Source organism: Teleopsis dalmanni, chromosome 2 (genome assembly GCF_002237135.1).
Source record: "Teleopsis dalmanni isolate 2A chromosome 2, ASM223713v2, whole genome shotgun sequence".
In the NCBI taxonomy this organism is placed as follows: domain Eukaryota; kingdom Metazoa; phylum Arthropoda; class Insecta; order Diptera; family Diopsidae; genus Teleopsis; species Teleopsis dalmanni.
The window spans coordinates 162,101,865-162,116,710 of NC_051847.1; the positions used below are offsets into that span (position 1 = coordinate 162,101,865).

Sequence of the window (14,846 nt, forward strand, 5' to 3'; positions counted from 1 at the left end):
AAGTTATTTTGTCGAGAAGGTAAAGGGCATAATTCGACTTTCGTCGTTGAAAAAATATAATGATTCGTTTGTCTGTTAATCGGTCCAAATACTGCTTGTGTATGTTACATAGAGCAAGCATTGAGAAGTGAAGCCCCAAGTGGCTTGAGAAACAATGGTTTTAAGTTATAAACGGATAAAAAATATATTAAAAATTATTTAAAAAAAATATGATTTTTTAATTTATATTGAATACGAAATTTTATTATTTTTTATTTTAATTTTTAGTTTAACTATTGTTCGAACAGTAATGATATACAACAATAAAAGTTTATTATTTTGTTAATAAATTGAATTTTTGGCACACCATACAGCTGTTTTGAGTACTGCCAATTACACAGCATCTGTGATATTTTTGGAAATATTTCTTATATTTAATTATTTTTTAAGACTGCCAAGTACCAAGGATTGATCTCGTACATTTAAAGTCACATTTAAATCTCAGAGTCAGTGTGAATAACACAACTGATCCAAAGCCGTACTTGTCTTGCATATTGTAATTTGAAGTTTTGTAAATTTGCTGTAAAAGTTCGTTAACAAATTCACTTGCTGTGTTATATTAGAACGAAACCATAAGCCAGCTGTAGAATAATTAGATGTGCCTTGTGTTGAAAGTAGCGGTCTATGAAGGCCGTGAAGGTCTAACACAACGGTGTTCAAAAAAACCCGTATCAATATAATGCTCCAATCAACGCCCAGTTAAAATTCCAAAGAATTTTGTAGGTTCCAATGAAGTTATGCGTTCAGGACACAACTTTCTTCTTGGTAAACAGCAAGGCCTATTAATACCTCTGCTGGTCTTTGGGTCACAGCACCCAGTGATGAATACTCAATTCCAAGCCGAAAGATACTAAATGAACACCATCATTCTTTCCGCATAAGTTTAGGTATTAACCACAGCCACCACGACACTGTAAAAATCAGTTGGTCTGAGTAGCCATAGCTCCGGGCGCCCCTGATTCGCGTGGTAGAATATTTTCACCTCCGGTTGGGTTTCGCAAGTGGGGATACACACTTCCTAAACAGTGTCGGCATAGTGCTTATATTTTCGTCGCCTTTTACAACATGTATGCCTTATTTGGGAAATATTTCAACCGCTTACCCGCAGGGGGGAGTGCAAGCTGTAGAATAATTGAATTGAATAATTCTAGTTATTTTTAATTGTTAAATTTTAATACTATTTTTTTGTAGAGGCATTATTTATTGCATGTTTTTATATGATACTTTCATGTGTATAGTAACTAATCTATGAATATAATACAGAGAAAGTAATACTAATGTTACTCTACGATTTCCTCCGGCGAAAGTAAAAATTTGAACAATAGTTTTTCAATTTTCTTTCTTTGTTTTAATTTTTTATTAAATTTTATTCTTAAAGTCAGTGACGAAAGAAACAATTTTGTTTTTAAAAAATATTATTTTAATAGAAACTTTTTTGAAACAGTAGTAAATAGCAACAACAAAGTTTCATTATTTTATTTAAATTAACTAACTTAAGTTAATGTCAAGAGTTAGCCTACTAAATTTATTTTGTTGCAGTTTAATTTAAGTCTTGATTTTTTTTAGATTTTATGCTTAATTCGTATATTTAACTTTGCTTAAATTACTTTAAATTTTCACATTAAATTTTTTTTTTTTATTTATGCATAAAATACCACCGCTTAATTTCTTATATCCATTTTGCTAATGTTATTTCCTTTTTTTTTTGTGATTCGTTCTGACTTCGTAAGACTTTTAAAAATATTTTTTAGTTTTAAAATTGATATCCTAATTATGCTGCTTTCTATGCAAGAGTTTACACTAAGTAATCACATGAAGAATGCTCCGTTGAGCGGAAGCAAATGCGCTTCCAATGGCTTCGCTTGCACATAAATTTAACTCATTATCTTAGTCAGATTTCGATTCCCCAATGGCTGGGTTGTTTTTTAGTTTTTTCATTTGTTTGTAGTGCTTGTTCTTCTTCATCACTTTTTCACTGAACCATTATGTTCCACTGAACTTAACTCGACGCAGCTTAAGCAATGAATTAAAAACTATTTTATACCACACACGAGAGCTAAAATGTTCCATTGTAGTTGTTGTTGCTCTGGAGCAACGGAGTCAGCTTTGCATAAACATATCACCTCGCGTACTATTTTGGCATTATGTTTACTCCTCGATTGGGTGTTCTACTTTAAATGTGGAGCAATTCTGCACAACCGTCAATTTTTTTTATAATCGCGGTATATGTGAAGCGACTTATTGCTGTGGGAAGCTAAGCACGAAAATATTTTCGACAACAGCAAAGTCTAATCTTAAATGCAACAACGTAAACAACCGGAACTCAAACTGTAAAAGGTAAAAACCCTGCGAAATATTAAAAAGGACTCTGTTTGTTTATTAAAAATTATTTTATTAATTGCTACAGATTCTCCACGCCACACTACAAATTGTGAGCGAGTTTCCACAACTTCGCAGAATTACGTTTGTATTTAAGCAGTTGGAACAACAGCATAATTTGTTGCAACGTCGCTGTAATTTCTCCCCGCGGACCACAAATAAATTTACTCCAACTCTCAATTATTGCAACCGCACAGAACGAAAAAGTGCAACTTAAAACTAAAACACCAAATAGACAAACAGAAAATGATAGCCCAACGTACCAGAGGTGGATGGTAGGTGGATGAGCGTATAGACGAGTTTTGAATTTGTATAGAAACGGTTGCGAATGGTGAAGGAGAAGTTGGGGTAGGAATAGGAGATGTAGCACATGCTTAGCTGTGCTGAAATCTGTTGTTCGTTTTTCTTATACAGTGTAGCAATTCTCGAATTTCCTGGGATTGGTTTTACTGTGTCGGGTCTTGTTTTAACATCCGTTCGCAAAAACTAACTCATACGGGTATGTACGTCCAGATTTCGCTAAAACACAAAACTGAAATATATCCGCACTTTAGTATTTTTCAGGATATTTCAACTTAAAAAGTTTTTAAAAAAAATCTATAAAACATAAAAGTAGAAAATGCAAAAATACGAGCACAGGAAGTACAACGCTGTGGCTTCCATTCACACACGCAAACCTAATCCTTGGACTTGTTTTGATATGAGTATGTAACAGGGTTCCCGCATTTCGTAAAGTGGGAGTACTTATACTTCTGCTTGTGGAATGCACTTGTTTTTTGTGGTCTCCATGCCCACTTGTGTACGAAAACAACTCATGATTCTTAGTTTGGAGCAGTTGTTTAAGTAAATTTGTTTCCAATTTTTCCATCGCTGCTTTTTTCCAAAAAAATTTTTACCCAGTTGTTTATAGAGCCAGTAGTTAAGTAACACGATTTTTTTTTTGCTTCAACAAATGTTTTCACGAAACATATTTTCACCAAAAATAATTCTAAAAAAATGCTGTTTACCAGAAAGTAGCAATTTAAGCTATTGCTTGCAAAACATATTAACGCTTTTACGACTAATGGCAAAGATATTCTCTAGAAACTATTTAAGTCTGATTATTCGCTAAAATGGACCTAAATTTAATTTAATACTAAAAAGACGACGAGTTGTATTATTATTGACATAAATTTCCTATTGTAATCCAGAATTTAAACGAAGAAGTTGTAAAATATCAAGAACACAATATAAATAAAAATAAGTAAAATATAAATAAAGTATTATTTTTAATTATAACTTCAAATAAAATCAATTATTTTCTACTTTTAACATAATAGCAGATAATATACAATTAACCTTAAAAGTAGAGCCTAATAATAGAAAAACTACTTACTTACACTTTTGTGCATATGTTCGAACCATTTGTCAAAGCACTTTTCCCAATCTTCTGCAGACATCTCCAAAACATGACCAAAACATTACAAAACTAAAGACCATGTTTTTCCAAGTGTAGAAAGCAGATCAACTGTCTTGTTATTTCGTTAACAAATCCCTGACATAAGCTGACTAAATCACACTTAGACCAGTTTATGCTCTGCACCTTCTCTTCTGCAGAAGAAAGGCGGAATCAAAGAGATCAACGATGGCTTCCAGACTTCAAAAGCAAGTTACTATCCGAGAAAAACAATCACAGTTGTTTTTCTTTAAAACCTAAAACCTTAATGTTGCGGCCCTATACCCCTCTAGAGATATTTAGGTATCACGTTTGATAAGCGATTCACTTGGCACAAGCATATACAAGTCAAAAGAAGCAGTTGCGCTAAAACAACTGCTCACAATCACTTTTCAAACACAACAACTGATCTATAGCCAGATAATTAGACGAGCATTACTTTATGGGTGTGTCGCGTATAACAAAGCTGCCGACTCTACTATACAAAAGCTACAAGTCGCTCAAAGTCAGGTTCTCCGAAGACTCTTCAAAGGGCCTTTGTACATCCGCACAAACGAGATGCTAAGAAACCTTAGAATAGACCCGATCAAAAAATACATAAGGGACAGAGCCCTGAAGTTATATGCGAAATTGTCAGGCTATCCTACTTACCACTATCTAATCTTAGAGTAATCAGAGTCAGCACGAGGAGGTACGCAGATCTTAGATAAATTACTGAATAATCATAAAGCTTATGAGAGATATACAAATTAGTCAATGAGATGGGTGGGACCCTGTAGTACCCTCAGCTATCAAAGAGTAAACATACAATTTAATTTTGAGTTCCGAAAGTTGTATTAATTTAAAATGAGATATTTTATATAAAATACTTTTAATTATTAAAAAATGAAAATTAACAACTAATTTCTATAAAGACATTTATGAAAAAATTTCAAAGCACATACATATACACAGACAAACTATTCTATTAAAGAATTATTAAAAGTTCTCATAAAAGTTGTTGCTACTCCCTATTTACTTAAGATCATTTACTTAAGATAAACCAACTTACAGTTAACTCATTACCCCTAACCACCTGGTCCTATATCTACTGACCCATAAAAAAATATGTTACCTTTATAATATTATAATATATTATCTTAACTGAATACAGCTGTAAGAACGCACGAAACTTGGATCCAACAGAATCGGTAGTCAGAATCAAAACAGCCAGAAACATAACAAAAATCTAGCAACGGTTATGACATCCGAATTTGGGATGCGTATGGAATTTTTTCGTCGTCTAAAAAATTCTAAACAGATTTCGAAAATACGAAATAATTAAAAAATGTTTCTCATTTACACAAAAAATAAAAACTGCAAGTGACCTTTTGTCACAATTCAGACAATTTCATAAAAATCAGATTTTTTCACTGATTACATATTGAATGGAAAATACTCACTTATAAATTTTTTCTGAGAAAATTTTGCGATACTTAAACGTATAAGTTTTGAAAGAACTTTATTTTATGTTTTAATCAAATAATTTTTTTTTATTTATTTTATATTACAAAAGTTTAGTCATTACAGAACAATAGGATGTAAGAGAAGCAGTAGCAGCGAACAACTCCTCTAACATAGATATTACTACGGAAAGTCTAAGATGAAAAATGTATACCCGTATCTTTTGTAAGGATATTCTCTGCTATATTCTGAATTTCACATAATTATGACTAAAATGAAAAAAATATAAAATTAATATTTAAACAACATCGTTGTAGGACGACAACGTAAATTCATAAAATTTAACTAAAGCGCTACTAATTGAGAGTACTCAGTACATAGAAACAAATTGGAAGAGGAATTAAAGGAATAACTCAAGGATACAACGTTATACAGAAGAAAGCAGAAACGGAAAAGAAAACACTAAGAAAAAATAATGAACAAATATTAAGTGACTCTCGTTGCCATTCAGCTTAACTGCTTAATGAGAAAAAGAATGTCCGGCATCTTATAAATTTGAGGATGTACGCCGCACCACTCAACTTGGTCAGTGAGGTGCCAATATCTGAGAATGCCAAGTACTTGGCAAACAAACTGAAATTGAAAATAGGAGACACACGAGAAGACAGACAGACAGACAGGCAGAAGGACGAACAGCTAAACAGAATAACAACAGATACAAACTGCTAGAATTGCCTCCACGAAGGCTTTAAGAAAAAATAAAGTTTTGACTTCAGACTGTTCTGAAATTGCAATCAACTTGCACTCCGACTCGAGTGCAGTGAAGTAAATTGTACAAATCAAAGAGCAAACAAAAGCCCAGACAAAATTAATTGATGGATTTTGCAATAAAATACGAAAAGAATGATGCCCACAGTTGTATTTATAAACTGGAGGGATGTGAAGCAAGAAGAAATGCAAAAAGAAGTAATACCTTTCAAATTGAGTTAAAAATTTAAGTGTCTATCATTTGATAACATCAAATTTTATTACATATTTAAAAAATTAGATTTATTTATCAGAAACAGTTAATTAAATAAAATCTTTACAAAATTTAAAATAACTATATTTCCATCCATAACTCGAAGTACCATTTTGCAAAGAAATGGTTCGACTTCTGGAGACTGTGAGATAAAGAATTTTTTGTGATTGTATGTAATTTGCTTTCTAAACCCTGTTTCACTCTATTTAGTTCGAGTTCTAGAAAATTTTAGTTAGAAAAGTTGGAGTTTTGGAAGTTTGTCTGTATTTTCAAAACCTTGTAATTAAATCATAAATGAAAATATCACACCACATATAAATTAATCTTTTAAATTGTATTCATATCAATTACGAAATAAACCCCACCACCTCTCACACGCAAGCAGTCAATTCTCAGCCAGATTCATAAATGTCCTTATATAGAGTACTAGAGTAGAGTACTAGATAACAACACTATACCTAAATGTATCATAGTTTGAGCAACATTCTGCCTCGTGTACCGACAAATAAGCTCTATATCACAATTCGTTCGATGTGGGGTATAAAAAGATGTGGGGCTTAAAACGAAGTCGAGTTTGTGTGGCACTTAACTTAAACTTGGAACTAGATTTAGCAAAAACAATATGCCGTCCGGTTGGAATAATTCTGTAAAAAGGTTTTATGTACATTAAGACCGAAAAGTTTTCGGAAATTCTCATTTAAAATTCGCGCGCTGTATATTTTTCGATATTTTAAGTTTATGTAGTTTGGCAGCAATTAAGGACAATTACTATGCCAAAAATGAGAGCGATCTGTCAGACAGTTAGTTTACGGCAGCTGTTGAAACCAGTTCACCTCAGTAGTGCGTTGCGAAAAAAACAATGGAAAAAAATATTGAACAAAGAGTTTGCATCAAATTTTGTGTTTCGAACGAAATTTCGTGTGCAGAATCGTTGCGAATGCTACAAAAGGCTTATGGGGAATCAGTTTTATCGAAAACTCAAGTTTATGAGTGGTACAAAGCCTTTCAGGACGGTCGTACGACCGTCGAAGACATTTCGCAACGCACTACTGAGGTGAACTGGTTACAACAGCTGCCGTAAACGAACTGTCTGACAGATCGCGCTCATTTTTGGCATAGTAAATAAGGACAGTGCTGCCAAACTACATAAACTTAAAATATCGAAAAATATACAGCGCGCGAATTTTAAATGAGAATTTCCGAAAACTTTTCAGTCTTAATGTAAACACTTTCAATTCTATAATAAATCTAAACTAATAAATCTAAACCAAAATAACTTTAATCATCACGTATATTGATTATATATTGATATTGAAATTCGAACAATTTTTTTCATTTAACTATTTTTACATTAATTGTAGGTTATGTTAACCCTACATATTATAAATAGGTTAACTAAACAGTCTGCAAAGGAACGTGTGCTGTATTGCTTATTACAATAAACTAATCAACCTCATCCTCGGCGTAATAGTCTTCAAAGAACATAAGCTCATCGCTCAATATTCGTGCCTAATCTTTCGTGTCGCTCTTTGGTCTTTTTCTTTTTAATTGTTAATATACTTAGCGCAGGAAAGAATATTTGCTCCATCTATTCTTTCTGATTTTTAGCTTTTTCTTTCCAATAATTGTTGATTGGTACCCGTAAATCAATATTAATTCGATCTATTCATATTTTTGGAGCCGTACTAGAACGAATTCATGAGAAAGTTCAAAAGATGGACTGCACAGATATTTCAATGGATATTTAATAGGGTATAAGTAAACTGATAAAAAGCAATGAAATATAATATAATATATTACAGTGTTACTATTATCAATTCTCTACTCCATTCAGTGCTTAAGGACTCAACAAAAGTTTTCCAACTTTTTTTATTTCATGCTAATTGTCTTAATTCGTTAAACGATTTGCCAGTTTCGTATGGTTTTCCTCCAGTTCATTTTAGGTCTTCTTTGAGAGAGTCCAAGTTAGCCCTATTCACCCATATGTTCGCTTTCATATGTCATCGTTTATATTTACTTGGCCTGTGAGTCTCCATAACTCTTCATTATATATTGTTATATTACAGAGTAGTGATATTAATATAAAATAGCTCGTAATTTCTTATTTATGTTATTTATTGGCAAATTAACTAGAGTTTTAAATTAAAACGAGTAGCTAATCTTGGAGCATTACAACTAAAGGTCTTAAGATTTATTTTTTAAATAGTACGATGCATGGACAGAGATATTTAATTTAAGAACAATTCAAATTAGTTTAAATATTTTATTGAATTTTATTGAAAACAGGGCTATAGTTTATGTATGAGTTGATGTTCGGGTTATGAAAGACATGATATGTAATCTGTATAGTTTAACATCGTATTTGCCTAAGTGTATGTTGTTATAGCGGGTATAGGTCGGAAAAAAAGAAGGAGGCATAAATATCATATAATATATGTTAAGCTGTTTAAGTTTGGTATGTTCAAATCTAAATATAATGCATTTTACATCTTCCATTCTATTCAATCCCATGTTAGTTTGCAATATCCCAGTTAGTTGCAATATATAAGCGAATCAGATTGCTTAATCAATATTAAATGTTTAATTAATAAATTGATTTAGTTTGACATTAAACCCAGTCTCTGTTTCACTGGATCAAAAGATCAAATTGTGTAAATTCGATACGTGCTGTAAATGCGATATTTAACTTTATTTTATAATAAATTTAGTAATTTCTTTTTTTTGGAGATCATCATCATTTCTAGAATTATACTAAGAAAATTTTCTTAAAATAATGAATGAATTTTCAACACGATAAACCAAATCTCAAACAATTTTTCTTCTCTTTCCACATTTTAATATTATGGTAGATATATGTACGTTTAGGTATATGTATAGTATATATATCCATTGGATGCTACTATTTCCTTAGCAGTAAATTTATGCAAGCATTTTAAACCAATTTAAATAAAAAGAGAAGAAAAATAATTATAATAAATTTAGAGAAAATGTGCTTTTAAATTGTAATTTTTCTCGCTTTTAATTTTATTTTGCTTAATTAACTTTTTAAATTGTTTTGGGTCAAAGCACGAATTTCTTGGCCAACCCCCAAACGCATTACTTAGTACAAAGTAATTAGCGTGCTTAAGCGTGTGGTCCAGTGCCAAATTGGAGTTCTTTTCAGTCTCAGTAGCAGAACGCAAACTGAGTAGAGCAAAGTACGTAGCTCGGAGTGTGTTAAACAAATTAAAGTTGACTTAGCTTGGTAATCCCCCTCTCACTTCCCGTTGGATGGTGGCTAGCCACCATCATCATTGTCCTTGTCGCTTGCACAAACTTCGCAACTCAGCTACTTGAAATTAGGAACATGCTCGGTGGCGCGTGTATAAATCGTGCGCAAATTTGCGTTAAGTGACTACGTTTAAGCTGCATCTGTGTGCATTCCAAGCTTTATTCAATTAATTGCATTCACTTTGTTGTAATTCCCTTGGCGGAATTCTGTGGCTGCATCAGACATTAAGTTACATTGTACCCTGAACAGCATTGTTTTTGATTGGATGGCAAAATGATGTGATCACAGCAAAACAATAGAGTATAGCTAGCAGATAGACGGATAGCTAACTTAAAAATCAATTAATAAGAAAAAGTGTTACATCTAATTAAAATTAAAACTGCAATTACACTACTTAATATCAACAATATATTATCGCAGATGTTAAAATTATATTCATCAAATGACACTAAACTCTATCTTAAGTTTTGTGTACAAAAATCTCATGGTTCTTTATAATGATCATATTCCAATTAAGTGTAAATGATTTCCACAGTGCAATATTGCACTGTAAGTCATACAATAAAATATGTCTTAAATTAACCTTTTTTCGTGAATATTTTAGACTTACATGACTTTCAGCGAACACCTTATGAAGTAATGCTATCGACCGACTTTTAAAATAAAGATCAATAGATGAATAGTACCAATATCAACACATACATCCATTGATCCAATTGAAACTTAGATACTTTTCAAAGGATCGTGTTCCATGTATTACAATACACAAATTTTAAATGCTGTTGTTGTTATAACCCGTATGGATCCACTTGTGTATTTCTTTCACACCTTGTTGAGTATCGCTAGTAGATTCTTCAAATATTTTTATGAAGAATATATTGAATAATAGTGGTGATAACACGTAACCGTGTCTAACGCCTCGTGAAATGGATATTCCTTTAGACTTACATTTAGTATTGCCAATAAGTATTACTATGGGTTCAGCAGAAAATTCGAATGTAGGGTTTGCTCCCGACCTACAAAACTTACTTCATTTTAACAAATTTACACATAGGAAAACCCTAATAATAGCAAAAAAATGCGGTTTTAACTTTTCAAACATTTTATAAATGAAAACTATACTAATATAATATCAATTAAACTTTATCAAACCAATATATGCAGCCAATATACCAAATATATATTATATAAAATATATAAAGATAATAAACAATTACATTAAATACATTAAATTCAGGATGTCCACATACACAATTCCTATTGATTCATACAAGGAATAGTTGAAATATACTCTTGCTTATATATGATTTTATGTCATAATTATAATGTACGATTATTGTAATATAAAATGTAATGTTATAAGATTTAATCTACTAAAGAATTGAGATTAGTAAATATGAACCCATTTTCGTCACAGTCATAAAATGTAGTTAAACTTTCACAATTTTCATACATCTCTAGTCGATACACCAATATTTTAAATATATTATATATAAACAAAGAATAATTATTATTATTATATTATTTTATTCCATACTCCATTAGGAGCTTCAGAACACAACAAATAATTTCTAACTATCTCTATTTTACGAAATTTGTCGAAGTTCGTTAAACGATTTGCCAGTTTCAGTATTAATTTTTTTTGCCATGTTGTCGTTGGCCTGCCTCTACGCCGGGTTCCATAGGGATTCCATGTTAGCACTGCATGCGGGATATCGTCATAAGGCGTACTCATGGTATGGCTTATCCACACATATATTCGTTTTTGAATTTCAACATTAATAGACGTTTGGTTAGTTTGCCTCCAGAGTTCTTTATTTGATATCGTTCTTGGCCACCATATCTTCACATCTTCAAACAAAAATTAATTACATTAAAAAAATGTCGGAATCCCAAATGTTAAATAAAATTATTATTTGATTAAGTTTATGGAATTATTTTCTCCAAAAATATATTGTTCAAAATCTTTTGTTTTCTAAATTTGTTAAAGATAACTCTCTTAACTAAAAACAACTACATATAACTTTCTTATGTTTCTTAAACTACTTATATTCATTATTATCTTACAATTTAAAAATGAAAAAAATGATGATACTCATATATATTAGTCTTACATTAGAATTTTGCCTATTTATACAGACGACTAGCTTAAGAAGCCTTTTACAGTCCGACGCACTTGTATATGTCTGTATATACAATGTCTTAAGTTAAGTTCTTACGGTACGTACCGACTAACAGAGCCTTAAGTAATTTTTACACCACGTATTTTAAATGTCTGACGTACTGAGACTGAATAAACAATCTCTAGTCCAATCTGTAATTATCCATAATCCGCATACTTGGATCAGCAGGAGATCCACATACCATCTACTCACTTTTCTTAAAATGAAGAATAATTTTTCGATGCGGAAAAATAAATTAAATAATAAATAGCAATTTTTTATTGTTTTTAATTATTGTTATTTATTTTTTTTTTTTGTTTTGTTTTGAATCTTTTTGTTTCCGCGTTCTAAATTTTCAGACCAAATGATTTTAAGATGTCATACTTTTTATAATTTTGGCACAAAACTAAGACTATTTACATAAAACATATCTTTACAGTGAATTTGAATCCTATTAATACAACAATTCATCGGGATCGATGGGTTTTCGTCCACATCTATTAAATTCTTCCAACCTTGTTCGGTCAGTAAAACATCCAAATCTTGAAATTGCCTTTAGATATTGAGGGAACGTATTACGCTTCGGCAATAAACTAATGCGCCAATGTGAATAATCACCCTTCTGTATCAACTGCTTGCCACATCGGAAAGGAACATTAAATGGTGAATTCTCCTTTATGCATACATTCGTCAGGAATGGTATTTCTGTTTTAACGCCATATTTATAATCTTCGGCAATGGCATCGAATTCGTTACATACTTCAATCGTACGTTTAGTAGAATTAATGTCTTTAAAGACATTTGTTTGCATGACATGTTTATACATGGGATCTGGAAAACCCTTCATACCATTGTAATCAACCTGGTAGGTTGTAACTAAAAGATCATTAGAATTGTCTTCTTTGTCTATGTTGAGTTGATGTTCATTAAATTGCAGTGGAATAATTCGTGGCTTCACCAGACAAGTTGAAGGAGCCGGATCAACCCAATCAGCATTTTTGCATAAGTTGTTCGATTTAAGGATATCAGCATCTTCCGGCGCAATAACACATTCGCTTGGAATTCTGTCCGAATTTAGAAGAAAATCGTAACGATTTGTCTGAGGAGTTATGTAATCTGTTTGATAGGTTGACTTTGCCGGTGGTTCTTTGTCAAGATACATTTTACTAATTAGAATTTGGACGATAAACAAAAAGAAAACAAAAACAATTTTTTTGCAAATAAAACTACGACATTAATAATTTCTTATTTTTTTTTTGTTTTTATTTAAATTTTGCTTTAATAATGAAAAATAAATTTTTTAAACAATAACTACAAATGTCAATGCCAACTATTAAAAAACAGACATGTTGAATAAAATAATATTTAATTCCGCAATTCTGAAAATCAATGATATCAACTCATCTGTAGTCACTATTATCGCAGCCCAGTCAAGATCTTAAGCAGTAATAAGCAGCGCCATCTGTGTGTCTGTCACACTACTTATTGAGTGATGTGTTATGTTTGCATAATCAACGAAACTATGTCCCGTTAATTCGACAGGACATATATATGTTATTTCTATTTATAAAGAATCTTATAAAAATAGTATTACATGTTATAGAATTTAAATATTACTGCAAGTTCTATATATGTTATTGAAAAGTCGTTTTTCAATTTGCATATTATTCATATGTCTTCCACATATCTTCCGAGTGCAAAATTACTTCATTTATCGGACGGGAGGGTAATAATTTTATATAATGTAGCATCAATTGATAACAATAAAGCTTTAATATTGGAAATAAATAGGCCATTTTTCAAATAACTTTATACTTTTATACGTATATAAATAGGAAGGTAATTTTTTGCCATCTCCTTTAGATATACTCGTATAGTAGCGGAAAAAACAAATAAATAAGTGTTAGCGACACTTCCACTTTTATTATTTATGATATCAGTTGTCAACTTTTTACTGAAATTCTAAAGTTAAGACAAGAAAAAGCACACAAAGTAGAACACAGCGACCTATTGGAAAAGACACAGGAATGAAAAATACTGTGATAAAAAGTATTTTAAGTTAACAAGGTAGAGTGTATCTTACTTTTTGCTTTTATTATTGATTGAAGCACTTAAAGCCACCGCCCATGCAATGAACCCTTTTGAGCAACACTTTTGAGGGCATTTTGTAAAAGCAATATTGAAATTGGTTGGAGTAGGAGTTGGGGTTGAGATTGGGTTTGACTTTGATATACTCATGTGTACTCTTTATACCTTTACTTACGTGTATACATAAGCACCTACTGTACATAAGTGCTTTATAACATTTCGTTTAAATTTATTTGTGAGGCACTCGCTTACACACATACGTTCAGTTTGTGGATAACCTTATTTTAAACATTTTTATTAGTCAATTCCTTTTTATTTATAACGTTTTTAATATAAGCTTCATTTAATATTAAAAAACAGTTGTTTTGCTTATCATTTAAAAGCCACAATATTCACACTAAAACATAAAATAAACCAATAAGGCAACTTTATATAAAGATATAAAATATATAAAAAATGATAATAAAACCTCGTACTTATATATTTTTTTTTCGAACAAAACGAACCAAATAGGTATTTCGAATATACGGAAATACTTAGGCAAAAAGATTTTATTTTAATAAAATTTATTAAAAACAATAAAAGGACGTTGCTACCGGATTGTCTGACAGAACACCTCAATTACCGTTACTATCTCAACAAGATGACTCTATTTAAGATAATGCAATGTCATATCTGTCTGCAAGGGAATAAGGTTTCTAGTCATCAGTTTTTGTGTGTGCACGGCTTTAATGTAGACGAAAAACATACTAGACCCGGACCTCTTTTCCCATTTTATATTAGGAAATCTTCATGCATGGATATTCGATAGTTCAAATTCCTTTAATCCGTTTACCATTATTTCTTAGCATAAAATATTTATGGTTGCTTTTTATTTTCTATTCAATTCAATTTATATGCTACATATATTTATAATTTTAGATCAATTACTATAATAATAATGTCTACAAATCGTAGAAATACATAAACTCTTTAATATAATCATAATTCGAGGCACGATGCCAAATA

At 31.2% G+C, this 14,846-nt stretch overlaps 1 protein-coding gene across 1 annotated transcript; it reads right to left on the reverse strand.

Moving 5' to 3' along the window:
- Window positions 1-12,204: 12,204 nt before the first annotated feature.
- On the reverse strand, window positions 12,205-12,912 carry LOC119676044. The gene has a single exon (XM_038087266.1). It carries the CDS (start codon window positions 12,910-12,912, stop codon window positions 12,205-12,207), a length of 708 nt encoding a protein of 235 aa, XP_037943194.1.
- Window positions 12,913-14,846: the final 1,934 nt, after the last annotated feature.